Here is a 27406-nt window from a genome sequence, read left to right on the forward strand (position 1 = left end):
CAGTTTAGAGTCCTTGTATTGGTACAAGAGACCCATGTCTTGCTCCCTTTGAGTTCCATTGACCTTTCTCAAACGCTCATTTAGTGCTGACTGTTAGTTGACTAGAGTCTTGTGTATATAGGTTTCAATGAATTGTCTTTGCTGCAATTTTATGAAAGGTGCTGATACTTTGTGCCTGACAATTCCTTCACTAAGAAATATATGGGGAGAAATGAATCGTAAGCTCAAACATAATCTTGCCATGTAAGAGTATGCATGACACAGTTGGCGTTCCCTTGTGCTCCCCAGTTTTTGGAATCATCATGTTATATAAGTCCAACTCAGAACTGACTTGTTCTTTTTTAGTTGTTTGAAACTTAGTCCTTGATTCCCTTTTCTATGATTTTCCTCAGTATTGATGACAAGCTGATTGGTCTGTAGTTTCCTGGGTTTAATTTTTTCCCCTCTTTTTTAAACAGTGGGCAATCTTGGGTTTTTTCCCCCCAACCTATTGACACCTTGTGGTCCAGAAGTTTTCAAAGATAAAAGTCTGTGGTTTTGAGAATACATCTGCAAATTCCTTTAGCACCCAGTAATCCATCCACCCCAGGCAACAAATTTATTCAGAATATCTAGGTGTTTTCTTATCACTTCCTTTTTGACCTGTATTTCTCTTACGTCCCCTATTGTATACCTTCAGATTGACCAGTTGTTCATATTTTTCCTTTTGGGAAAGGACAGATGTAAAATAAGAATTTAGCAATTCAGCCTTCTACCTGTTGTCCATCGCCATCATGCAATCATTTCCAATTAAGAAAAGTTTCCTAGACTTATCTACACATACCCCAATATGTTTGTTTGTTTGTTATTTTTCGTATCTATTGCAAGCTGTGCTCATTCTGTCTCTTAGTCTTCCTCACCCCATCCTTACAGATTCCGGTTATTTCCTGATATTTTGTCTTTCATATATGCCCCCTTTCCCTTTTTTAAACTTTATGCCAAATTATTATACAATGAAATAAATATATTCTAATTCCAATCCTGAGGCAAAGTATTCTGATACACAGTATTTCTGTGGTGGGAAAATATCTCTTCCGTATTGGAACTCTCCAAATATTTCCAGAGTATAACTAAGTAATTAGGAAAATGTTTTTTAAAATTAAAAACCTATGCTAGATAAAGCCAGTCACAAGATCCAGGTTATCTAAAACCTGCAGCATGTAAAACTGTTTCCTTATGTCAGGGACCTTGAACATTTATTTTATCTTATCTTTTGCAAAATGAAAGCACAGTTATATGTGCTTCAACATCCCATGCAAATATCTTACCCAGAAACCATATTTTAAGACTTGGAAGCCATTAATCATATAGAAAATATGCTTATCCTAAGCCAGTCAGCAGCAGTGTTGTTATCACAACATTAAAAGAAGTTTCACATCACAAAAGTGATTATAGGTCTCAATCTCACATTCTTTCATTACTGACTAATTGTTTTCCACAAAAAGGCAGTTATGAAATGATAGAAAAGCAAGGGAGAGGATGTGAACTAAAATCAACATAAGGAAGAATTAATCATTACACAGCATAAAATAAAGCTTATAAGGTAGGCATGCTTATTAGGTATGAGGATAACCTCCCTGGCCTAAGTTGTATTGAGGTCATGAATCTGCACAGTAACCACACCACTTCATATAGAAGACACATTTGCTTGACTTCTATGTGAAACTTCCATGTAAAAATGAATGTCTTGGAAAAGAAAGTTATTGTTATTTCTCTGATCTATCAATCAAATAGTATTCAATTATGGAAATTATCAGACATGGCAGTCTGAAATGATATGAACTCAGTTCCTTGAGACCAAGGCCTCTGCTGTCTCATGGATCCATGGTTGATGAGGATCCTTTATATGGCAGGATTGAAAGGTGCCATAGAGTTTTCTCCGCCATAAACTATAATATAACTTACAAAGTTAAAAAAAACTTACAAAGCAGTATGAATAGCTGCTAAAATATGTCTAATGTCCCAATTAAAACTTAGTGAATGTATGACTTAATTGTATTTCAATAGAAAATATGGTCAGTAATGAGCAGGGGAATGACTTAATATTACGTCCTTGTTAATGCAATCAAATGCTTTCCTGTTAATTATCTTTGGGTGAGAGAAGACCTAATGGGTAGATTGTGCACATATATAGACAATTGTGTGTTATTTTCATAAGATGGGGAATTTCAATAGAAGAAAATATATGTAGCTCAGAGTTGAATTTTAGAGTCCTCGGTGCTCTCTGAACTTGGTTGTTTGCTTGCAGACATTTCATTGCCTGACTAGATAATACCATAGAGCACCAACAACTCCACATATGAGGAATTATTCATACTTGTAAAATAGTCTGGATCTTCCATAATGAGAAAAGATGAAAGAGCATAAACCATTACGTTCCCATTCCTTTAAGTCATGAGAGCTAGAAAAGTATTTGCTCAGGAAATTCATGAAATGAGATTCTGGCATGACAGGTCATGCCCTGGCCTTTGCTATCTCAGACCCATCTTCCAAAGGCCAGCTCTGTGTGTCACCTATAGCAAAAACAACCACATTCATAACATTAGTTGCACCCCGTGATAATGCCTCAGCTTTCATGGATCTCAGCTCACTTTATCAGAGATAGTGCCATTGTTCTGAGCCACAATACACTGTTGCATCTCCAACAACAGTGAGTCCTGCTGCATCTCTCAACATTTGAGAGTCCCCATTGTCTAACCTGAGGGTACCCTGAGGGACAGGGACTTCAGGAGGCTATAGTGAATCAGTGGACGTAAAAATCTCATTGTGTCATGTATGAAAATGTGAACACACTCTATTGGAAAATAATGCTTAAAACAGGGGGCACTTCAGCTATAACCACGCTTCCAGATCACATTTGTTTGTTTCAACCATGGTAGCAGCAACACTTTAGTCAGATACTATTGTAACACCCATAACTCTTTACTTCTTTCAGAAATCCAAGAATATGATAGCCAAGTGAAAGCCATAAAGGACCTTGTACAGAAATTGCCCAGGCCAAATCATGACACCATGAAAATACTATTTGCACATCTGCAAAAGTAAGTGAAAAAACTATGAAACTTTAGAGAAGAAAACGGGAATTACAAACAAAAATGGCAGACTGGTTTTCAGTAACGTGCTGTATTGCTTCAATGCTGAACTTTTCCAGTACATAATCAGGTCTTATCGAGCTGCTTGTGTGGAATATGTTACATTTTTAAAGATTGTCCCATACTAGATTTCAGACATAAGGAAATTAAATGGAAAAGTATATTTAATATTAGTCTATGCTGATTTTGGCATAGGAAAGGACAAATGCAGCCTGAACTGCCATCTTCATTAGCCTCATCTTTGTTAGGTACAGTATATAGAGAATATGACAGTAAAACATTGTCTTTTAATACATGTATATATACAGTACCTGTGTGTATGTGTGTGTGTGTATAGATAGATAGACAGACAGATAGACAGACAGATAGATACATACATACATACATACATGCAGGCATACATATGTACGTACATACTGTACATACATACATACATACATACACCATATAAAAGAGTTTGTAGAACCTTTATGTTATGATGATTCTAAGCAATGGCGGTGGGGCATATCTTGAATGTGGCTTCACTCATATCCCTAACCAAGGGATACAAGTGAACCCACATTCACATTCAAGACTCCACTTGTGTCCCTAGCTTTGTATCCCTAGCCAGGGGCTGTGATAATTCATGTGGTTAGGGCATTAAGTCAAATGACCATTGATTGACAGCTCAGCAGTTCAAAACCTGAGAGTGGGCAACATGACAGAATGAGCTCCCATCAATTTATCTCAGCTTTTCCCCAGTTCAAATAATGTCATTAGCCTCACAAAGACAGGTTGTGTTGTTTTACTCCAGCACCTGTAAGATAGCAGTCCCAAACTGGATCCTTGACTCACAAACAAGCAATTACAAATTGCTCCATTACCCCCAGGATATGCCCCAAATTATCCCCACTTTAAAAACCACTGATTTATAGTTTGACCTCCTGAGCATCCTGTTCCAAATTAACTATTTTTGGCCTGCTATTTACACTACCAGAAGTGATCTCTTGAAACTAATTCCAACTGGGCCGCAGCAAGAATCAAAGCATTAAAGCCCTTCCAATATAAGGATCCCCATCTAGACTGAGCTGTTTGATTTATATTACAGGGGGGGGGGGGGAATCAAAGATATAGCTACTAATTTCATCAGAAATAAAACAAGTGAGATAATTAAGACCTGACTTGTATCAATAGCTGTTATTAGAAAAGTGTTGCTTTTTCTTTCTTGGACAAATCGGATCTTGTTTCATCTCTTTTGCTTTTTTTATTATTAAAAATAATTGCTATTGAATTTAGCCTTAAGAAAGGTTTGCCATTGTGCCCTTTAGTCAGAACTTATTATTTGCTTAGTTACTATGTTACTGGTGTAATATAATTTATTGATAATGTCCTTGTTATCACTTCTCAGATTTGTTAAAAATGAAAACGAACTGAATTGGGTTTCATCAGGCAAGAAATGTATACTGTTGTTGCAGCCCTTTGAAAAACCATGAGATACAAAAAAGATATTCAGCTTTCTAAAAACTTATGAAGCACCTACTAATTAGTTAGCCATATTTTATTGCTAAGCTATGACCATCTACCAGTCATTCATGCTTTAGTTCCCTGATTAGACTGCTGTAATACACACTAAGTAGTGCTGCCCTTGAAAAATGTCTGAAAATTACAATGGGTACGAAATGCGGCAGTAGGATTGCTAGTGAGAAGGAGGCATTTTGATCAAGGTATGTCTGTGTTACAAACTGTTCATTTGTTTTCCGGGCTCAGTTCAAGGTGTTGGTGCAACCTTTATGTTGAAAACGTGGCAGTTTGATGCTTTAAGGTCTGCCTTCTTTTTATGCGTTCCTTACAGTACGTTGCTATTTCTGTCAGAAGCAATACTTTGAATTTTACAGGATTGTGAACATTAGGCAGACAATCCCAATGTTACCTTGCAATTTGTAAGCTATACTTATTGCATTAAGAAATATAGCGGGAGGAGAAATCTGCAAAGGAAGAAATCAATTAAAAGTTGTAATAATACAATATATATATATACAGTATACACAGTATATACAGTATATACAGTGTGGATCTTTGGTCACTGTATATATACAGTGTATATACACACACACACACACAGTAAACAAATATATATATATATATATATATATATATATATATATATATATATATATATATATATATATTTGTTTTCTGAGGTTTTCCCAGAAGAAGGAAGCTGAAGCCACTAGCCTGATGATGACGGATGGGATTTCGTCGAAACATTGCTCCTACACCTTTAGTTCTACGCGGAGAAAAACCCGAATGACCAAACATCCAGAATATATATATTCTGAGGTTTTAGCAGGTGTTTGTATGTAGATCCTTGGTCATTCGGGTTTTTCCCCACGTAGAGTTGGAGGTATCAGGGCAACGTTTCGACCGAATCAACAGAGACCTCCTCACACTTCACCTCAAACTCAGCAACAAGATCCACCCCACACTTTGGGACAAATTCAAACAAATCGCTGTCTGGAGAGCTGAAACAGAGACTGCCTACAAAACAGACACACAAACCAATAAACTCCGAACACTAAAAGAATGCCAGAAACAAACCCCTCCTCTCTCACAGCAATACATGAAACAAACTGTGCACAACATCTCAGATAGGATTCTCACCAAAGCCGAAACCAACGTCCTGTCTAAAGGATTTAATTTTGCAGTCGCTCCCAAACACATTCCCACGGAAACCATTATATGCGGAGTCGAATCCAGCCTGACCAAAATTAACCCTGACGACGCCAACAAAATCAGACTCGAAGTTACCAACATCCTCTGCACCAGCAAACCACCCAAAAGCAACTTACCCAAAGAGGAACAGACAGCACTACTTAACCTAAAAAAAGACACCAGCATAATCATTCTGTCAGCAGACAAAGGCAACGCCACGGTGGTAATGAACTCATCTGACTACCATACCAAATTATCCAACCTACTCCGAGACTCCACATACAAACTTCTCAAGACAGATCCCACCACCTACCTGGAAAAAAACCACAAAATCCAAAATAAAAGCCACCCCCATCAGTGAAGAGATCCAGCAAACAATCATTCCCAGAGAAAAATCATCCAGATGTCCTAAGCTCTATGGTCTGCCCAAGATACACAAAGAAGGAACCCCACTCAGACCCATAGTCAGCTCCATAGGCTCACCTCTACAAAATCTAGCCAAATTTCTTGCCAAACAACTACAGCCTTACGCAAATTCCATCACCTCACATGTACAAAACTCATTCCAATTCATAGAGATCATAAGTAAACTAAACTTACAGCCCTGTGACCTACTTGTGAGCTTCGATGTCATATCCCTCTTCACCCAAGTGCCAATCAAAGAAGCCTTGACAGCTATCCTAAATAAATACAACCCCCCAAAACACATCCTAGATCTGACCAACCACTGCCTATCAAACACATACTTCATCTACAATGGACAAAGATACAAACAAATGGAAGGAGCACCCATGGGATCACCCCTTTCGCCTGTCATCGCAAACCTCTACATGGAACACTTTGAAACCCTCGCTCTAGAAAAATCCAACCACAAACCCAAACTCTGGCTCAGATACGTAGATGAGACCTTCGTAATCTGGCCACATGGCAAAGAAAAACTGGATGACTTCCTCACACACCTCAACAGCCTACTGTTGTGATTCAGGGTCACCCTGTGGGTTTGGCAGTTGGGTCGGACGATTCAGAGGAGGAGGAGGGAGTGTTGGAGAGGTTGCTGAGGGTGTTGGAGAGCTTGCTGATGAGAGCCCTCAGCCAGGCCCCTCCCACCTGGTTACGACACAGACCCAGCTGTGTGAGCCTGACAGCGTGGATGAAGATGACCCACAGCTGGCCCTGTTCAAGGACGCCCGACGCAGGAGGCAGTCAATCAGGAGTAAACAGAGGAAGGCAATGGGGCACCTCGGAAGGAGGCAGAGAGAAGCCACGCCCTGAACTGTTTAAAAGGGGAATGCGTGGGAGGGCTGGTTTGCTGAAGGCAACCGTTTGAATAGCTCCTGTTTCATGGTTCGTGTCTTGTTCTGTTTGCTTTTGTGTCCATAAATTTGGAAGGCTTAGTTCCAGCCTCTTGCCTTCTTGTAAAAGGGGTTGTCCCTGCCTTTTCTGCAGGGCCGGTAGCAGGCTGGTACAGAACACCTACACCCCAAAATACAATTCACCATGGAAACAGAAGCTAACAATCAACTTCCCTTCCTTGACGTCTTAGTCTACAAGAAATCCAACGGCTCCCTAGGACACACTATCTACCATAAAAAAAAACACACAAACCGCTATCTGAACGCACTCACACACCACCACCCAGCACAGATCAACTCCGTAGCCAAGACACTCATCTCCAGAACAAAACACCTAGCTGACGAACAACACCTAAAAACCAAACTACACACTCTCACTAATGTACTAACAGCCAACGGATTCCAAAGAAACATGATTACCAACTTAATCCAAAGAGAGGCACCCACAAAAAACCAAGACAGAGAACAAGAAAATGGCAAAGCCCTCCTCCCATACTTAAAAGGGACCACAGACAGAATCAGCAAGATCCTCCAAAAACACAACATCAAAACAGCATTCTACACAGACAGAAAAATATCCACCATCCTAAGAAACCCCAAAGACATAATTGGGTTAGAAAACCAAGGAGTATACGAAATCCCATGCACCACCTGCCCCACCACATACATCGGACAGACCAACAGAAGAATAAGTGCACGCATTGAAGAGCACAGGAACTTACTCAGAAAGGGAGAACAAACTTCATCCCTGTTCCAACACTTTAAAGCCATGGGACCTGAAATTGATTTGGACTCCTCAGCTGGAGTGAGAGAACGGCTGGGGCTTCCTTTCTGATCGCCAGCTCAGGTGAGAACTGAGCTGGACTAGTGGACTGAGAGACATGCCTACTGGACTCAATATTATTCCATCTGAATACCATCATTCCATCGAATCACCCATTGTAATATTTGTAATATCTGCCCTATGTGGACATTTTATCGCTGCATGGTTTGTTTCCATTACTCTGGAGCTGATATGTATGCCCTCAGTGGGGTTTCTCCCTCCTGGGCATGGCCAGCTGCCTGTTTCCACACTCCCCTTAATGACAAGCCCAATTGTTGGGACTCCGAGAGGTGGCCGGGCTTAGACAGGGGCCTCGAGTTGAGACATATTAAGAGGCCCCTGATACATTTTTAGCCGATTATTTTAAAAGGTTAGGGAGGGGGAGGGATAGTAGGGTGGGGAGGGAATTATTAACCGGCACTCAGTCTGGGCCTGTTAGGGGTCCCGACGAGATGGGGTTGGGGGAGGTGGTTGCTGGTTCTGTGAATGTTGGGGTGGGGCTTCAAATCCCCATGACGATAAGGAATGGCAGCAGGTGGTTGCACAGAGGGCCGCATCAACATCTGGGATCGCGCCCCCGTGATCTGCGTGCGGTGGCACGCTCTGACCCTCCGGTTAGCACCCTTTTGCCCAGGGATGAGGGTGATCAGGCCCCTGAGATTAGGCTGGCTTATTTTAATGCCAGATCTGTCGTTAACAAGGCTCCCCTCATTCAGGATTTGATCGAGGAGGAATGTGCGGATCTGGCATGCATCACGGAGACTTGGCTGGGCTCGGAGGGAGGGGTTCCTCTGACCGAGTTATGCCCTCCAGGTTTCCATGTGCTACACCAGCCACGGGCTCAGGGTAGGGGTGGTGGGGTGGCGGTGGTTGTCCGGGAGACTTTATGCCCGCGGGAGACCACCATTGTCCAGATGGCCAGGAATGAGTCCCTCCTCCTGAGATGTGGCCCTCGGGCTCAGTTGGGCTTCTTGCTCACATACCTGGCGCCCAGCTGTGTGGCAACAGCCCTGCCCGAGCTGCTCGACACCCTCTCAGGGTTGGCGGTGGAGTTCCCCAGGCTTATAGTTCTGGGGGACTTCAACTTGCCTTTACTGGGAGGGTCGTCTGAGTTAGCTCGGGAGTTCATGGCTTCCATGATGGCCATGGGCCTGACCCAAGTAATTCAGGGCCCGACTCATGTGGGGGGTCATACCCTCGACCTGGTGTTCCTGTCTGGACAGTGGTTGGATGATCTGGGAGGGGGTTCTCCAACCATTGTTCCCCTGTCATGGTCAGATCATCACCTCCTGTGGCTGGTCTTCCGTTATGCCACCCCCCACCGCTGGGCGGCGGAACCGACCAGGTAGTTCCGCCCCAGGCACCTAATGGACCCGGAACGGTTCCAGATGGCGCTTGGTTCTATACCCATCACCCTCACCCACAGCCCAGTCGATGCTTTGGTGGATGCCTGGGAAAGGGCGGCCACCAGGGCACTTGACTGTGTTGTACCCATGCGACCTCTGACCCAGCGCAGATCCTGCTGGGCTTCATGGTTTTCTGCAGAGCTCCGGGAGATGAAGCGTCGGAGACAGGGTCTAGAGAGTGGTTGGAGGTCCAGCCAATCCGAATCTGACTGATTGCAGCTAAGAACCTTTATAAGGTCTTATCTTGTGGCGATGAGGACAGCGAAGTCTAATTACTTCGCTGCCCTCATCGCGTCCGCAGATAATTGCCCGGCCGCCCTGTTTAGGGTGACTCTCTCCCTCCTTAACAAGGAGGTGAGGGAGGATCCCTTACAGAGACGGGCTGAGGAGTTTAGTATTAATCTGACGGACAAAATCACTCAGATCCGGGCCGGCCTGGACTCTGACTGGGCGGAGTCTGACGTGGAGGAATCGGACGGTCTTGAGCATGTTATCTGGACTGAGTTCGATGCTGTTTCCCCTGATGATGTGGACAGGATCATGAGGAGGCTGAGCTCCACCACCTGTTTGTTGGATCCGTGCCCCTCCTGGCTGGTTTATGCGGCCCGGGAGGAGACACGAGGCTGGTTCCAGGCAGTAATAACTGCTTCTTTGAAGGAGGGTGTCTTCCCCGCTGCCTTGAAGGAGGCGGTGATGAGACCCCTCCTCAAAAAGCCTGCCCTGGACCCGGCGGTTTTAAATAATTATCGTCCAGTCTCCAACCTTTGCTTTTTGGCGAAGGTTGTTGAGAGTGTGGTGGCGCATCAGCTTCCTCTGTTCCTGGAGGAAACTGATTATCTGGACCCGTACCAATTGTGTTTCAGGCCCGGACACAGCACGGAGACAGCATTGGTTGCGCTGGTGAATGATCTCTGGCAAGCTCGGGACAGGGGTTGTTCCTCTGTCCTAGTCCTATTAGATCTCTCAGCGGCTTTTGATACCATTGACCATGGTATCCTACTGCGGCATCTCAGGGGGTTGGAAGTGGGAGGCACTGTTTTGCGGTGGTTCTCCTCCTATCTCCTGGGCCGCTCACAGTTGGTGTTGATGGAAGGGCAGAGGTCCGCCCCGAGGCCTCTCATTTGTGGAGTTCCTCAGGGGTTGGTTCTCTCGCCCCTCCTGTTCAACATCTATATGAAGCCGTTGGGCGAGATCATTCGTGGTTTCGGGGTGGGGTATCATCAGTACGCTGATGATACCCAACTTTTTTTCTCCACCCCGAACCAACCCAGTGATGCCCTCGCCGTGATGTCCCGTTGCCTGGTCTGGATGGGGAGAAACAGGCTTCGTCTCAATCCTGCCAAGACTGAGTGGCTGTGCATACCGGCATCTTGGGTCAACCAGACTATTCCATCTCTAATGATGGGGGGGTGAGGTGTTACCCCCCATTGATAGGACTCGCAACTTGGGTGTCCTCCTTAACTCGCGGCTCAATTTTGAAGACCATATAGGAGCCGTGACCAGGGGGGCTTTTGCCAAGGTTCGCCTGGTGTGCCAGTTGCGACCCTACCTGGACCGAGATGCCCTACGCACAGTCACTCATGCGCTCGTGACCTCCCGTTTAGACTACTGCAACGCTCTCTACATGGGGCTGCCCTTGAGGACCACTCGGAGGCTTCAGCTGGTGCAGAATGCAGCCGCGTGAGTTGTGATGGGGGTTTCCCGATACTCCCATGTAACACCTCTACTCCGCGAGCTGCATTGGCTTCCGGTTGCCCTCCGGGTGAGATTCAAGGTGCTGGTGATTTCCTATAAAGCCCTAAATGGCTTGGGTCCGGGATATCTGAGGGAACACCTGCTGCCAGCATCAAGTTCCCTTCGTCCAGTGCGCTCCCACAGGGAGGGTCTTCTCAGGGTGCCGCCAGTAAAAGATTGCCGGTGGGTAACACCCAGGGGGAGGGCCTTCTCAGTGGGTGCGCCTGCCCTCTGGAACCAGCTGCCCGTGGAGCTTAGGACTGCCCCCGACCTCCGTTCATTCCGCCAGGACCTGAAGACCTGGCTCTTCGAGCTCTCTGGCCCAGGCTGAGAATTTTAATTTTAATTTTAATTGTTTTGTTTTTTTACTTTTTCAGGGACTGTTGTAATTATTTTTAATTGTTTTTAACTTTTGTATTTCTTGTTTTAAATACCCTGTAAACCGCCCTGAGTCCTTCGGGAAAGGGCGGTATATAAATCCAATTAAATAAATAAATAAATAAAAATAAAAAAACCAGAACTATCGCCAAAATCAAACATTTTAACAACAGAATAATCAGAGAAGCCATCGAGATAGAAAAATGCCCTCACAGCATGAACAAACGAGATGATACCTCTCGCCTACCAGCCATTTGGAAACCCGCCTTGATTGACAGATGAGTCCCAACCACCAAGAATGATACCAGACCCAAACTCATGATAACATCACATGACATCACCACCACACAACCATTCAAAAAGCAAATCCAAACCCACAACGATAACGACACACAACCACAAAACAGAAACCTAACTACAGCTGCAACATTAGCCACTTTAAACCCCTCCAAACCACACAATAAGCAAACTGACACCCACTATAAAAACATGGCACCACCACAAACACGGAGCCGAACAAAAGCAGCACAACTCACCAGTTCAGGTCTAAGGCTGGCAGCTGAGACCAGCCCATCCACTCAAAACACATCCCCACCCAATCAGAACACAACCCCCATTCAAAACACACTCCCACCCAATCAGAACACAGCTAACACCCCCCCCACCCAATCAGAGCACACCTCCACTCACAGAACACACCCACTCTGGCAGTTTAAAAAAGAAGAAAAAACAGCCACTACCACACACTTCTCCCAGAAGAACGAAGCTGAAGTCACCAGCCTGAGGATGACGGATGAGATTTCGTCGAAACGTTGCCCTGATACCTCCAATTCTACGTGGGGGAAAACCCGAATGACCAAAGATCTACATATATATGCATGCTATTTTTTTAAGCTTTCAAAAAAACCCATTTCTTGTTGATCCACATCTAGCTAGTATTTTCTTGGGTCGTTTCTTTGTTTCATTTTACTTTGTTTTGTACTTTTCCATCTTCTTTGATTGTAGCTCATATAAGCAGAAGTGTGCCACCATTTGTAAGTCATGGATTTGAGCAATTCAAAGAAGGTTTCAATTCCTTCCACTCCAGCAGTTTTATGATTTGTAGATTTCCAGTTCTTAGAATACTATGAAAAATCAAGAGGGTATACTCTAAAAGGTCCCCTCTTTTAATTTCTTACAGCTGGTTAAAATCCAACTGATGTATGTCCTGTCAACTCAAAAGATCTCTGGCTTCCAAGATTCTGGGTGGAAGCTAAGAAAGATTATTTGACTTTCCTGTCCTGGCATCCCGTTAACTCTGGATTCTGATCCAAGGGAGAAAACTTGCTTCTAAGGGGGTTTATAAAATGTGCTCTCCTTTTGAAAAAGGTTCCCTAGAGCAATAAAGTTCACCGCTGAGCTACTGATTCAGTACTGCAGAGCCTGAGAAATGTTCCAGTTGCATGCACAAGGGACTATCAATAAAATGTGGTCACGTGTCAGGGGGACAAATCAAAATTATGACAAAGAAGCAGTAGGATATTGATTTATTGATACTGAAAAGGTTAGGATCTAGGAAGGGAGAGGAAACCCTTGGCGCATTTGGTACAGTACGTCGCTCTGAATAATGCACTCTCAAATAGGATCCTGGTTCTAACTCCAACAATGAATCTGGCAAGGAGGTGACAGCATTTTGTCGAAGAGTTCGCTTTTAAAATGAAACAACATTCAAATGTAATGATTCGGATGAGGATGGATCTCTGTTATCTCCTCCTCCTCCTTCTCCTCCCTTCTTTAAGTGGAAAGCATTGAGTCCACATGCCCAATGATGGCGGAGTTTTCCAGCAATGGCATCTGTCTTTTTGGCAAGAAACCTTCGGGCACATTGTCAGAGGAGCTTACAGTTGCCTCCTGGTTTATCATGTGAGCCACTTCCTGTGGCCTATCTGGCAGCTTTGCCAAACAGAATCCAATTCCTTTTACTTCACCTTTGATTTTTCAGAAGCTTGCTCATTCCAGCTTTTTAATGTTTTAAAGATAGTTGCATTTCACTGCAGGGCAGCATTCCTATGCACATCCAAGCATTTTTTTTCTCTCTCTCTCTTTTTGCCAGGCAGGCAATTCTCACCCTTTTTCTATCGTGCCATCCATGCTCTTTGCTCTGTTAATCATGCCTTCGGTCAATTTTACTGTCCTTTTGTACAGAGCAAAGAAATTTTATCGGGGGAAAAAAGAGGGGAAAATAAAACACCAAAACACTCACCCACCCACCGGTGCCACTGTTAACACTAAACATGGGCCTATACAGAACTCAAGTGCCTTCTTCTCTTTTCAGAAATTTGTCTTTATCTTCACATTTTTCCAGGCATCACAAAGAAAACAAAAACCTGCAGGGTTGAAATTAGAGCAATAGAACATGATATCTTATGCTGGTTTTATTACACAGTTCTCATTTCTGGAAACTATATTTAACAAAGTAGATTTATTTTTACCTATTATATATCTCAGCCAACAGCACACATCTAAGAAGAATGCAACAGTAGTTCAGGAAAAGGAAGCAATGACAATGTGATGACAGGTTCGGCAGCGATATGCAGAATGCTGTGGATAAATCAAAAAATAAAGCTATTGTATGACAGCTAGGAACACTTAGCAAAGTCTGCAAAATTTCCATTGCTATCATGTTTTGGTGGAAATAAAAATGCACGGTATCCATGTGACTTCTATTGTTTAAGTCGGTTTCAGCGGGATCAGGCCAATATAGATATTTTAAACTTGTTTTCAGTTATCCCCCCCATGTAAATCCAAAAGAAGAGGTTAAATTCTTAAGGATTGTGTATGTGTGTTAATAAAATAAAATAATGTCACAAATTGCTTACCACCATCTCCTGTGATTAGAATAGATAGTTTAGATTCTGTTATAAGAATGGTGGCATTGACGGGAGATGGCACTTTTAAAATGCCTCTGAATTCCTCCAAGTGTACAGGAGAATGCTATTTATGCAGAGCTAGGAGCAAAGATACTCAAAGTAATGTTCAAAATGTTGGGAATTCAAAAGATATGTCAAACACAATCTGTGAAGGGCCTTTTAGAATTTTGTTGTGAATTTATAGGTCTGAAGAATTACAAGAAGTTGTAAAAGTAATTTTTCCAGCAACATTTTACTAGATAAATCAAATTTATTTATTTTATTTATTTTATTTTAATCCCATTTATATCCCGTCCTTCTCCGAAGACTCAGGGCGGCTTACAATCTAAGCACAAATCAAATGTGCTTAGCAATAGCCTTCATTCTATGTATATGCCTGCTTATTAGGGCTTTCGCCCCCCCCCCCAAGCGGCATTATTACAAAGTCAGCTTATTGCCCCCAACAATCTGGGTTCTCATTTTACCTACCTCGGAAGGATGGAAGGCTGAGTCAACCTTGAGCCTGGTGGGACGCGAACCTGCACTAATTGCAGGCAGCTGGTGTTACTTAAGGAGGCATTAGCCCACTGCACCACCAAGGCTCTGCCATGTCATTTGAATGATATGTTGTCCGCTTCCAAAACCACCTGCAATGTTCTCATCCTCCAGTTAGTGGATTTCAAACCTTCATAACACATAAAAGGTTTTTAAAGATTGTTTTACCACCACCACCCTTTTATTTTTATAAATAACTCTAGCCAGCAAACATACCTAATACTCCTTTCTCCTCCAATTTTCCCCACAACAAATCTGTGAGTTGGGTTGGGCTGAGAGAGAATGATTGACCCAAAGTCAGCCAGCCAGCTTTCATCCTGAGGCAGGACTAGACACACAGTCTCCTAGTTTCTGGCTTGGTGCCTTAGCCACTAGACCAAACTGACTCTAGTTTTCTGAATAAATATTAGCACTTATTATCTAAATGTATCTGAAGGTTTTACCAAAGATAGATGCAATACAATATTTTTAATATTTTCCCATAGTACTTCAGAGGCAAAAAGTGTCCATTCCATGGCTTAAACAGAAAAATTCTTCTGAAATCAGTAGGACCATAGGGGAAGTGTTACACCTATGTTAAACTTCTGCATCATTGCAAGTTAGGGAATGTATGTGCCTGGCGTTCGAAGATGGCTGCATAGCTGTTGCATTTATACTTCTGCAATTGTTAACATTCTGGCTAGGGGGTACTCAAATAAGAAAGCACTCTCAACAGGAAGTTGGGTCAACCAATCAGCATGCAGGACACGCATCTCCACACAACACGTAGTTGAGATTTGGGAGGTCTGTGCGTTGCCCTGTCTGCAACCATCTGCAACCTACACTTACCCATTGAACCCTTCGCAGCATAGATATGCGTTGATGCCTATGCACAGTTGTGGACAAATCTAAATCAAGCTTTAGTGTGAGGTGCACTCATAATAATCACTGCTAGAAACCCCTCATTGCATTTTGCATTGATTTTTGCTATAAGAACTAGGCAAGCACAGTGCAAATCCATCAGATCCTGCAACTAAGCAGAAAAATCACTCAAAGAACCACAGAATCCAAGTTCCCCAATGCTCAGGATTCACAAATATTGATTTGATATTATCTTTTAATCAAACCACCAAGCAAGATGGCGTATTAATTTCTTCCTGAAAATAGAGCTTCCCTTCTCCATCAAAGCCTGATCGGATAACTCATGTTTTATATAATTTTTACTCTGCACTGAAGACACTCTTGAAACCATCTTAGAGTCAAATATTTTGTTATAAATCTCATCCATGCAAGAGTCACTTCCAGAATCAACACAGACAACCTTACTGCTCCCACTGAGGTCAGCTATGGCTTCAATCCATTGATCTGAAGTCAGGAGCAAAATCCCACATACATACATGAGCTGTATGGAGTTGTCTCGATAAATATGCGAGATCTCATTGTCTCCAGCTTATTTATCTTGTTGTACTAAAATATAATTATCTAACAAATGTTTTGCATCAAGTGATCTCTGCCATATATAGGCACCAAAATTACTAGACTTTCTTGGAGGAAAGAACAATTGCATCTTAACACTTTTTTCACTTAACAAAGAATCAAGAAACAGCTTTATTTTTCTCAGCCAACAGGTTTTTTTTCATAACTCATGTAATCTTCAAAATTCTCAGGCAAGACATTTTTTTTAATGAATAGTTACAAATCTTTATATTTGTCTGAAAGTTAAGATGTTTTAGCTGGAATGCACTCTCCTTATAGAGGAAGCAAACTGCTGGCAATAAAATAGAGAATGTAAAGAGAGACTTAAATCACAGCACAATGACCTCCTTTACAGCATCTGCCAAAGAGACGGTGTTCTTAGGCAGCTTCTCTGAAGCAGCGTCTTGATGTCTATGCCACATACAGATTTATTATTGTGCCTGAGAATCTGAAGGGGGAAAATGTTGATGATATGCCTAAGCAGCATTAAGCTCTGGTCATAGGAAAAACTCCAGAATTGTGGGTACCACACCCACACCTACTGATGTGGTCCCAGATTTTTCCTTTGGAGGCACCTAATTAAGAAAACCTTGACTCATTTACATGGGTAGGTTTGATCTAAATTATACTCCAAACCACACCAAATTAGGAGCATCTGTGAATGTGAAATGTTTGTTCCCTTAGAATGGGAGAATGAAGCTGGCTCTGGACTGCACATGTTCAAGTGACAAAAAATATTTCAGATGTAGCATACTTCTGAGACTACTTTTCCACTAATAATTTGCAGTTAGTTAAAGTTGTATCTTCTTTCTCTTTCTCTCTCTTTCTCTCTCTCCTTCAGATCCACTGTTCCCCACCCAAAATCATTACAGGCTGTCTACAGAGTTTCACTTTTCTTCTTTCTTTAGCAAAGACCAAAAAGAAAAAAGAAAAAAAGGGGGGGGATGGTGGTGAAAAAAAAACCAAGGGGCCACCTACTTGGTTGATTTTAAAGTGGCCACTGCTGTAGAAGCAAATCCAGCAATTGTCAAAAGTTGTCATTGACACAGAGAGCTAATTCCAATGAAATATTTTCCCAGGACTGAGCAAACATCTGCTGGAATCTACCGCTCTTCACAAAGTCTTTGTGGATGTTTGCATTTTCTTGCATAGCATTTTCATTTGTATTAACTCTGCATCAGAAAGACAGAAATGCTATACTGGAATTGGCTGAACATCTCTTTGGAAATCCTTAAGAAAACTTAACCACTATTTGTTGAATTCCATATGAAGGGGTATCTGCTTTGATTAGGTATTTTAGATGCAGCTTTAAAACCCAGATCAAGCAGTTCAATCCAGACAACACATAAGGCTCTGTCAGCTTCTTCTAATAGATTCTAACTCACTGAATAGAATCTATAGCACAATCTTTTGTCCATATCATAAGCTGTTGTAATTTTAGTTGATACATGCTCAAGTTTGCTTTTGAAAACTGATCATTGATGAATAATCAATGTCTTGGCATCACAAATCAAAAATACTTTGCCCAGCATGCCTGGAACTACATACTTTATCAATTCAAATGTAGCTACCAATGTGGGTATAGAATCTGAAATACTTTTTGACCAAAACAACATTGAAAGAGGGAGGGTTAGAAACCTGACACTACATAGCTAGTGGGTTCCAGTTCAATCTATAGGTAAGCGGTTATGCCTTGGCTGAATGATGTACATGGAATAACAGAGTTGGAAGGGACCTTGGAGGTCTTCTGATCCAACCCCCTGATTGAGCAGGAGATCCTATACCATTTCAGACAAATGGTTGTCCAATCTCTTCTTAAAAACCTTCAGTGATGCAGCACCCACAACTCCTGGTGACAGGTCATTCCACTGGTTAATTGTTCTCACTGTTAGGAAAGTTCTCCTTTGTTTAAGGTTGCCTCTCTCCTTGATTAGTTTCCATCCATTGTTTCTTGCCTGGACTTCTGGTGCTTTGGAGAATAGGTTGACCACATCTTCTTTGTGGCAGCCCCTCAAATATTGGAAGACGGCTATCATGTCCCCCCTAATCTTTCTTTTCATCAGATTAGACATACCCAATTCCTGCACCCCTTCATGGATTACTGCCTTGTCGTGGCGAAGGGGCTTGCGTAATTCAATGAAGCTATGAGCTATGCCGTGCAGGGCCACCCAAGACGGAAAGGTCATAGCAGAGAGTTCTGACAAAACGTGATCCACTGGAGAAGGAAATGGCAAGCCACTCCAGTATCTTTGCCATGAAAACCCTATGGACAGTACTAAAAGGCAAAACGATATGACGCTGGAAGATGAGCCCCTCAGGTCGGAAGGCGTCCAATATGCTACTGGGGAAGAGCAGAGGACTAGTACTAGTAGCGCCAGAAAGAATGAAGCGACTGGGCCAAAGCCGAAAGGACGCTCAGCTGTGGATATGTCTGGTGGTGAAAGGAAAGTCCGATGCTGTAAAGATTTTTTCTCCATAGGAACCTGGAATGTAAGATCCATGAATCAAGGAAAGCTGGACGTGGTCAAACAAGAGATGACAAGACTAAACATCGACATCTTAGGTATCAGCGAACTAAAATGGACAGGAATGGGTGAATTTAATTCAGATGACCATCAGGTATACTACTGCGGGCAAGAATCCCTCAGAAGAAATGGAGTAGCCTTCATAGTCAATAAAAAAATAGGAAAAGCAGTACTGGGATACAATCCTCAAAATGACAGAATGATCTTAGTTCGAATCCAAGGCAAACCATTCAGTATCACAGTAGTCCAAGTCTATGCCCCAACCACCAGTGCTGAAGAGGATGAAATTGACCGGTTCTATGAAGCCCTACAGCACCTTATAGAACTAACACCCAAAAATGATGTCCTTATCATCATGGGGGATTGGAATGCTAAAGTAGGAAGCCAAAAGATAACGGGAATAACAGGCAAGTTTGGCCTTGGAGTACAAAATGAAGCAGGGCACAGGCTGATAGAATTTTGTCAAGAGAATACGATGGTCATAGCAAACACTCTTTTCCAACAACCCAAGAGACGGCTTTACACATGGACATCACCAGACGGTCAACACAGAAATCAGATTGACTATATGCTCTGCAGCCAAAGATGGAGAAGCTCTATACAGTCAGTAAAAACAAGACCAGGAGCTGACTGTGGCTCAGACCATGAGCTTCTTGTTGCAAAGTTTAGGCTTAAATTAAAGAAAGTAGGGAAAAGCGCTAGGCCAGTCAGGTATGAATTAAATCATATCCCTGTTGAATATACAGTAGAGGTGACAAATAGATTTAAGGAATTAGATCTGATAGACAGAGTGCCTGAAGAACTATGGACAGAGGTTCGCAACATTGTACAACAGGTAGCAACCAAAACCATCCCAAAGAAAAAGAAATGCAAGAAAGCAAAATGGCTGTCTGAGGAAGCTTTGCAAATAGCTGAGGAAAGGAGGGAAGCGAAAGGCAAGGGAGAAAAAGAAAGATATGCCCAATTAAATGCAGAATTCCAAAGAATAGCTAGAAGAGATAAGAATGCCTTCTTAAATGAACAATGTAAAGAAATAGAAGAAAACAATAGAATAGGGAGGACCAGAGATCTTTTCAAGAAAATTGGAGAGATGAAAGGAACGTTTCATGCAAAAATGGGCATGATAAAGGACCAAAATGGCAGGGACCTAACAGAGGCAGAAGAGATTAAGAAGAGGTGGCAAAATTACACAGAAGAACTATACAAGAATGAGCTTAACGTCCCTGATAATCACAATGAGGTGGTCACTGACCTCGAGCCAGACATCCTAGAATGTGAAGTGAAGTGGGCCTTAGAAAAGCTGAGCAACAACAAAGCTAGTGGAGGTGACAGTATTCCAGCTGAGCTATTCAAAATCTTAAAAGACGATGCAGTAAAAGTGCTACACTCAATTTGCCAGCAAATTTGGAAAACTCAACAGTGGCCACAGGATTGGAAAAGATCAGTTTACATTCCAATTCCAAAGAAAGGCAGTGCCAAAGAATGTTCAAACTATCGCACCATTGCACTCATTTCTCATGCTAGTAAAGTTATGCTTAAAATTCTACAAGCTAGACTCCAGCAGTATGTGGATCGAGAACTACCAGAAGTACAGGCAGGATTTCGAAGAGGCAGAGGAACTAGAGATCAAATTGCTAACATACGCTGGATCATGGAGAAAGCTAGAGAGTTCCAGAAAAACATCTACTTCTGCTTCATTGACTATGCTAAAGCCTTTGATTGTGTGGATCATAACAAACTCTGGCAAGTCCTTAAAGAGATGGGCATACCAGACCATCTTATTTGTCTCTTGAGAAATCTATATGCGGGCCAAGAAGCAACAGTGAGAACTGGACACGGAACCACTGATTGGTTCAAAATTGGGAAAGGAGTCCGGCAAGGCTGTATACTGTCGCCTTGCCTATTTAACTTATATGCAGAGCACATCATGAGAAAGGCAGGGCTAGATGAATCAAAAGTTGGAATTAAGATTGCCGGAAGAAACATCAACAACCTAAGATATGCAGATGATACCACTCTAATGGCAGAAAGTGAAGAAGAACTAAAGAGCCTCTTGTTGCAGGTGAAGAAGGAGAGTGCAAAACTTGGGTTGAAACTAAACATTAAGAAAACCAAGATCATGGCATCCGGCCCTCTCAACTCCTGGCAAATAGATGGGGAAGAAATGGAGGTAGTGACAGATTTTATTTTCCTGGGCTCCAAGATCACTGCAGATGGGGACTGTAGCCAAGAAATTAAAAGACGCTTGCTCCTCGGGAGGAAAGCCATGGCAAATCTAGACAGCACACTAAAAAGCAGAGACATCACCCTGCCAACAAAAGTGCGTATAGTCAAGGCTATGGTCTTCCCAGTTGCAATGTATGGCAGTGAAAGTTGGACCATCAGAAAGGCTGAGTGCCAAAGAATTGAGGCCTTTGAACTATGGTGCTGGAGAAGACTCCTGCGAGTCCCTTGGACTGCAAGGCGATCAAACCGGTCAGTCCTAGAGGAGATCAACCCTGACTGCTCTTTAGAAGGCCAGATCCTGAAGCTAAAACTCAAATACTTTGGCCACCTAATGAGAAGGAAGGACTCACTGGAGAAGAGCCTAATGCTGGGAAAGATTGAGGGCAATAGAAGAAGGGGACGACAGAGAATGAGGTGGCTGGATGGAGTCACTGAAGCAGTAGGTGTGAGCCTAGATGGACTCCAGAAGATGGTAGAGGACAGGAAGGCCTGGAGGAACATTGTCCATAGGGTCGCGATGGGTCGGACACGACTTCGCAACTAACAACAACAACAACAACAACAATTCCTGCAACTGTTCTTCATATGTTTTAGCTTCCAGTCCCCCTAATCATCTTTGTTGCTCTTCTCTGCAGTCCTTCTGGAGTCTCAACATCTTTTTTTATTTATATTGTGGTGACCAAAACTGGATGCAGTAGTTTGGATACAAACTACATTTATAAATATAGATTTGTAAAACATTTACATTCTATTAAAGAATGTGCAGATTAATAGTCAGGAACTATTTTACATTACCACAGAAACAGGATTAGAAACATTTACAGGAATCGAGGGTTCTTGTTAAAACTTGTTTACAAGGAAAAATATGGGTTGTAAGATTTGTATAAGAGTGGAACAATGTACAATCTACAATGGTGGTTATGATTCCTTCATCTCCAGAGGTTTTTGGAGATAATGGAAAATTATCTCAAAGATAGTCTAAGATGATATTCGTGGTCCCAATTCCACACTTCTATGATACCACTCTAATGGCAGAAAGTGAAGAGGAACTAAAGAGCCTCTTGTTGCGAGTGAAGAAGGAGAGTGCAAAACTTGGGTTGAAACTAAACATTAAGAAAACCAAGATCATGGCATCCGGCCCTCTCAATTCCTGGCAAATAGATGGGGAAGAAATGGAGGTAGTGACAGATTTTATTTTCCTGGGCTCCAAGATCACTGCAGATGGGGACTGTAGCCAAGAAATTAAAAGACGCTTGCTCCTTGGGAGGAAAGCCATGGCAAATCTAGACAGCACACTAAAAAGCAGAGACATCACCCTGTGAACAAAAGTGCGTATAGTCAAGGCTATGGTCTTCCCAGTTGCAATGTATGGCAGTGAAAGCTGGACCATAAAAAAGGCTGAGCGCCAAAGAATTGAAGCCTTTGAACTATGGTGCTAGAGAAGACTCCTGCGAGTCCCTTGGACTGCAAGGCAATCAAACCGGTCAGTCCTAGAGGAGATCAACCCTGACTGCTCTTTAGAAGGCCAGATCCTGAAGCTAAAACTCAAATACTTTGGCCACCTAATGAGAAGGAAGGACTCACTGGAGAAGAGCCTAATGCTGGGAAAGATTGAGGGCAATAGAAGAAGGGGACGACAGAGAATGAGGTGGCTGGATGGAGTCACTGAAGCAGTAGGCGTGAGCTTAAATGGACTCCAGAAGATGGTAGAGGACAGGAAGGCCTAGAGGAACATTGTCCATGGGGTCGCGATGGGTCGGACACGACTTCACAACTAACAACAACATCATGATATGTAGACCTCTGGTAAATAGAAAAAAGAGGTTTAATTTAGTGCTGCTAAAGAGACAATCCTTCCTGTTTGCACTATAGAAACTTTAGATATGGACCACAGTTTTGCTGATTAGTATTTCCAGACTATGTGTTCTAAAGCAATCTCAATCTGGGGATAAACATAGACATTATGAAAAGGGACTTTCCCCTTCATTAAAGAAAGTAGTTTGTGTTGTTTTTTTCTCCTCATGAAGGCAACAGATTTCCCTAACGGGAAAGAATGCCAGTATAATGTTAGGTCACTTTCTAATCCTTTTTGATTTTTTCCATTGATAAGATCAACTTCTATTGGCAAAATCCAATATCTGAGCCATTTTGACATTTTAAGACCCTTGGATTTGTCCCAGTGCCTTCTGTATTGGGACAAAATTCAAAGATAGCAGACATCAACTTAGCAAGTGTCATATTTTGCTCTCCTTCCTTTCTCTGTCTAAAGAGTTTGAATTGCATAACTTTTGTACCACCATATTTCCAAGTACAACTGTCTTTCCTTTCCCTTCTGTAATGCAAGCTGGGACTGACGCCTCTTTTTCATCTTCCATATTAACATGTGATTCATGAGTTTATTGAAAAAGGTGTGGATGTTTCTTTTGTGTGGATGCTGAGCCCTTTTGTATGAAGATACCTTAATATGTTTGATCTAGTGTGGGGTTTTTTTAAAAAATTTTTTTGCAGTAGCTGGAATATCATTTGAATATATTAATGCTTTCAGCAATGGTGCTGAGAGATCTTAGTTAATACCTTATGCATGAATACATAGATATACTTCAGACAGAGGTAATGTTTTAGCCCTTGTGTTGGTAATATTTGGAGACATGGAATGAAAGAGTCTGCTCTTTTCCTGCCTTTGTTGTGGCCTTACATTGTGGTGGTGTGGAGCCAAGGTTCTTGCTGTTGCCTACACAGCCTGGATTCAATAAGCAGTTCTATATGTATATTATGACAATGTGGTCAAGTAAACCAACCTCTTTTTTTTTTGCTATACCTTTGTGTGCCTGTATAGCATAACAAAAAAAATCTGGTGCTTATTTTTCGTATACTCATTCAATATGTTAACATATTCATAATTTGATACAGGTTATGTTCTTCATATAATTAAAGTTAGAGTGTTAGATGAAAAACCCACAAAATGTTATTTGAATGGAAAATATTTCTGCCTTCATACAAGAGTCATTACGGCACTCTAATGTATAAAACCGTAAATCTGACGAATAATCACTAACCCATGCTTGGTTGTCAGTTAGATCATTTCTGATTCCCTCCCTAGAGTGAAAATCCATCCAACTCTTTATCCACCCACCCTTAAAAGTTATATGTGTCCCAGATGCATTTTGGATCATTCTGTTCTGTCATCTCACCCATCAGGACCACGTGCCCCTGACTGCTTTCACATTTTCTGTGTTCTGTGTCACATATCTCATTTTGCTCCCAGAGTCTTCTCAGAATCTACCTCTCTGGCATAGTTGGGAAAGGCAAACAGACAAGAATCTACAACACTACTCCATGCAAAAATAGGAAACAGACTTTGCCAGCGACATCTATTGTGTTATTGTATTGCAGATTTAATTTTCCCTTATCGCTCCCTGTCCCCTTTCTGATATCGTGTTTCTCCAAGGACTAAAAGGATGTCTCATGGGCTGCTTTCAAAGCATTTAACAATGAGATAGGATGGAGGTGCCTCCTTGCAACTTTTCCTTGGTGTCATATTCAGTATGGCTATGGTACTACAGGTAGTACCTCGGCTCTTTTATGACTCGTGAACTTCAACTCCCAGAATTCCTGAGTCAGCATAGCATAGCATAGCTGTCTCAGGAATTCTGGGAGTTGAAGTCCACCAGTCATAAAAGAGCCGAGGTTGCCTACCCCTGTCCTAGACTTACAGCCACTATTGAGCCCAACATTTCCTTTGCTAAGCAAGATCATTGTTAAGTGAGTTTTGTTCCATTTTACAACCTTTCTTGCCACAGTTGTGAAGTGAATCACCACAGTTGTTAAGTTAGTAACACAGTTGTTAATTGAATCTGGCTTCCCCGTTGACTTCGCCTGCCAGAAGGTTGCAAAGGGGGGAATCACATGAGACCGCAACCGTCATAAATACACGCCAGTTGCCAAGCATCCAAATTTTAACCTTGTGACCACGGGGGTGCTGCAACAGTCATAAAAATGTTCGTGCCACTTTCTTCAGTGCTGCTGTAACTTTGAATGGTTACTAAACCAACGGTTGTACGTCAAGGACTACCTGTACACCGTCCCTTTCCTAAGTCACAGTGCTAGGACACTTTGAAGAAACAGACAGAAGAGATCTCATCCACCTCTTTTTACGGCAACAAAGGTTCCCCATGTGGGGAAAATGCCACCCCCCCCTAAACTTTGAAGAGGCTGCCTTCAGGAAAGAGAAGCCATGTAGACAAGGCTTTGTCTTCCTCTATCTGGGCATGCAGAGGAGAAGCAGGGGTACTTCACTTTTCCTCCCAATGAAGAAAAGGAAATGAGGGAATGTAAATGTTTTCTTTTGTTTCTTTCTCCAGATTCTCGGGATAGGGAGACATCGGAAGGGTTCACAAAGCAAACTCATTCAGTTCTACACAACTGGAATGGCTTGGAGAGTTGTGAAACTGTAATTCACCTTCACATTTGTTATAAAATTGTATGTATGTGTGCGTGCACGCGCGTGCACACGCCACCTTTCAAAACAGATGTTTTCCCAAGGTGGCTTACATAAAAATTTAAATCTAGGTTGATGCTAAAAGAGCAGACTAGAATAAACTCTAATACAGCCTAATAAAACTGTTAAAAAATGAAGGCAGGAGTAATAAACGATAGCTGGAAAAAAAATCAATTAAAATCTGGAAACAGCAGGAGTTAAATAGTAGTAATAAGATTAACTTTTAAAACACACACATGCACACTCACACACACAAAGCCTCACCAATTACAAAAACAATTAAATTAAAGTGGAAGTTAAAAGGCACAGAAAAATCCCTTTTCCAAGTACTGAAAAGACAATGGAGCCAGCATTATGGAAGATAACTCTGCAACTGAGAGTCCATTGCTAAAAAAATCCTGAGCTGTTCTGTACAGGAGGATCACGAACAATAGGATTTCTCAGATAACACCCCAATTTCCTTTACTGAAATGGTCCTGAAAGCATACCTGGAACCACTACGTATGCTTGTGTAACTCAATGTGATTATGGCACATTGTTTCAACGTGCCGTAATTTATACTAAACACAGTTTTCATGCTACCTTCAAGGGCAGCTCCACATGTAGCAACTTAGTGCAATCTAAACCAGAGGTTCCCAACCTTTTGGGCACCAGGGACCGGTTCCGCGTAGAGAGGTTTTTCTGCGGACCAGAAGGGGCATGGTTTTGTATGCTACCTGCATCTCGCGGATGGGGCTTGGCATGTTTGTGCGGACCGGTTGCTGGCATGTCGCGGCCCGATACTGGTCCACGGACCAGGGCTTGGGGAGTCCTGATCTAAACAGTAGATTTTCAGTAGATTATTGAAAGGAGACAAGCAGCTGAAAAACCTGAAAGATGCTTTTGCCTACCATAGTATTCCTAGGTATCTAGGATCAACTAGGAACTAATGGTGGCTTTGTTTGTTTTTTTGGAATTTATTTATTTATTATTAAATTATTATCCTGCCTTTTTGACTTATAGGTAACTCAAGGTTGTGAACACACCATCAATACCCCTTCCTTCTCCTGTTTTCCCCACAACAACAACCCTGTGGAGTAGGTTGGGCTGAGAATATGGCAGATACAAGTACTGCATCTGAATGTATTTTTTTTTCTTTACCCTTTTTAACCTTCTACATGCCATAACCTTCTTTTTCCCACATATCATTCTTTAATCATTTTTTTTTTAGCAAAAGTGATTTTCCCTCTGTAATATTTTCTAGCTTTACGTTGTGAATATAGAATTAATGTATTGATGCCTAGGCTTGTTTGGCTGTTTGTTTTCCCTTTTTTAATATGCACCTTTGCACTAAAAGATGACCAGTGCTCATTTTTCTTTCTTTTTTTAATTAATTAATTTGATTTACATGGTCATCCATCTCACTTAAGTGTCTTTGGGTGTCTTACAATAAAATAGATAAAAACGTATAATACAAACAAATGAAAATGAAAATAGCATGTGGAAATCATAAAAAAGCACCATTTACACAATAAGGGGACAGACTCTATGTTATATCCAGACCACCTAGGCTAATTAAAACCTATCCTTTCTCTATTTCAAGTGACTGTTACCCTATTTGCACTGAAATTAAGTGCATATATCTGCTTTCTCTATTCTGTAATTCTATAAAATATTTCTTCTTTCCAGTACATATTTTGATTTATACATGCACTTTACCTATTTGGGAAAAGAGCAAAGACTCTGAAGTTTTTGTTTAGAGTTA

At 42.0% G+C, this 27406-nt stretch overlaps 1 protein-coding gene across 1 annotated transcript in view; it reads left to right on the top strand.

Annotated features, from left to right (window-relative positions):
* ARHGAP15 (Rho GTPase activating protein 15) overlaps positions 1–27406 on the top strand; it is a 485392-nt gene that overhangs the window by 443628 nt on the left and 14358 nt on the right. Inside the window, exon 13 of the mRNA XM_081336568.1 lies at positions 2975–3080. Within this exon, the coding sequence (XP_081192694.1) occupies positions 2975–3080 (106 nt within the window). The remainder of the gene's footprint in view (positions 1–2974; positions 3081–27406) is intronic.

The sequence above is a fragment of the Vipera berus genome (genome assembly GCF_964194415.1).
Source record: "Vipera berus genome assembly, chromosome: 1".
Lineage (NCBI taxonomy): Eukaryota > Metazoa > Chordata > Lepidosauria > Squamata > Viperidae > Vipera > Vipera berus.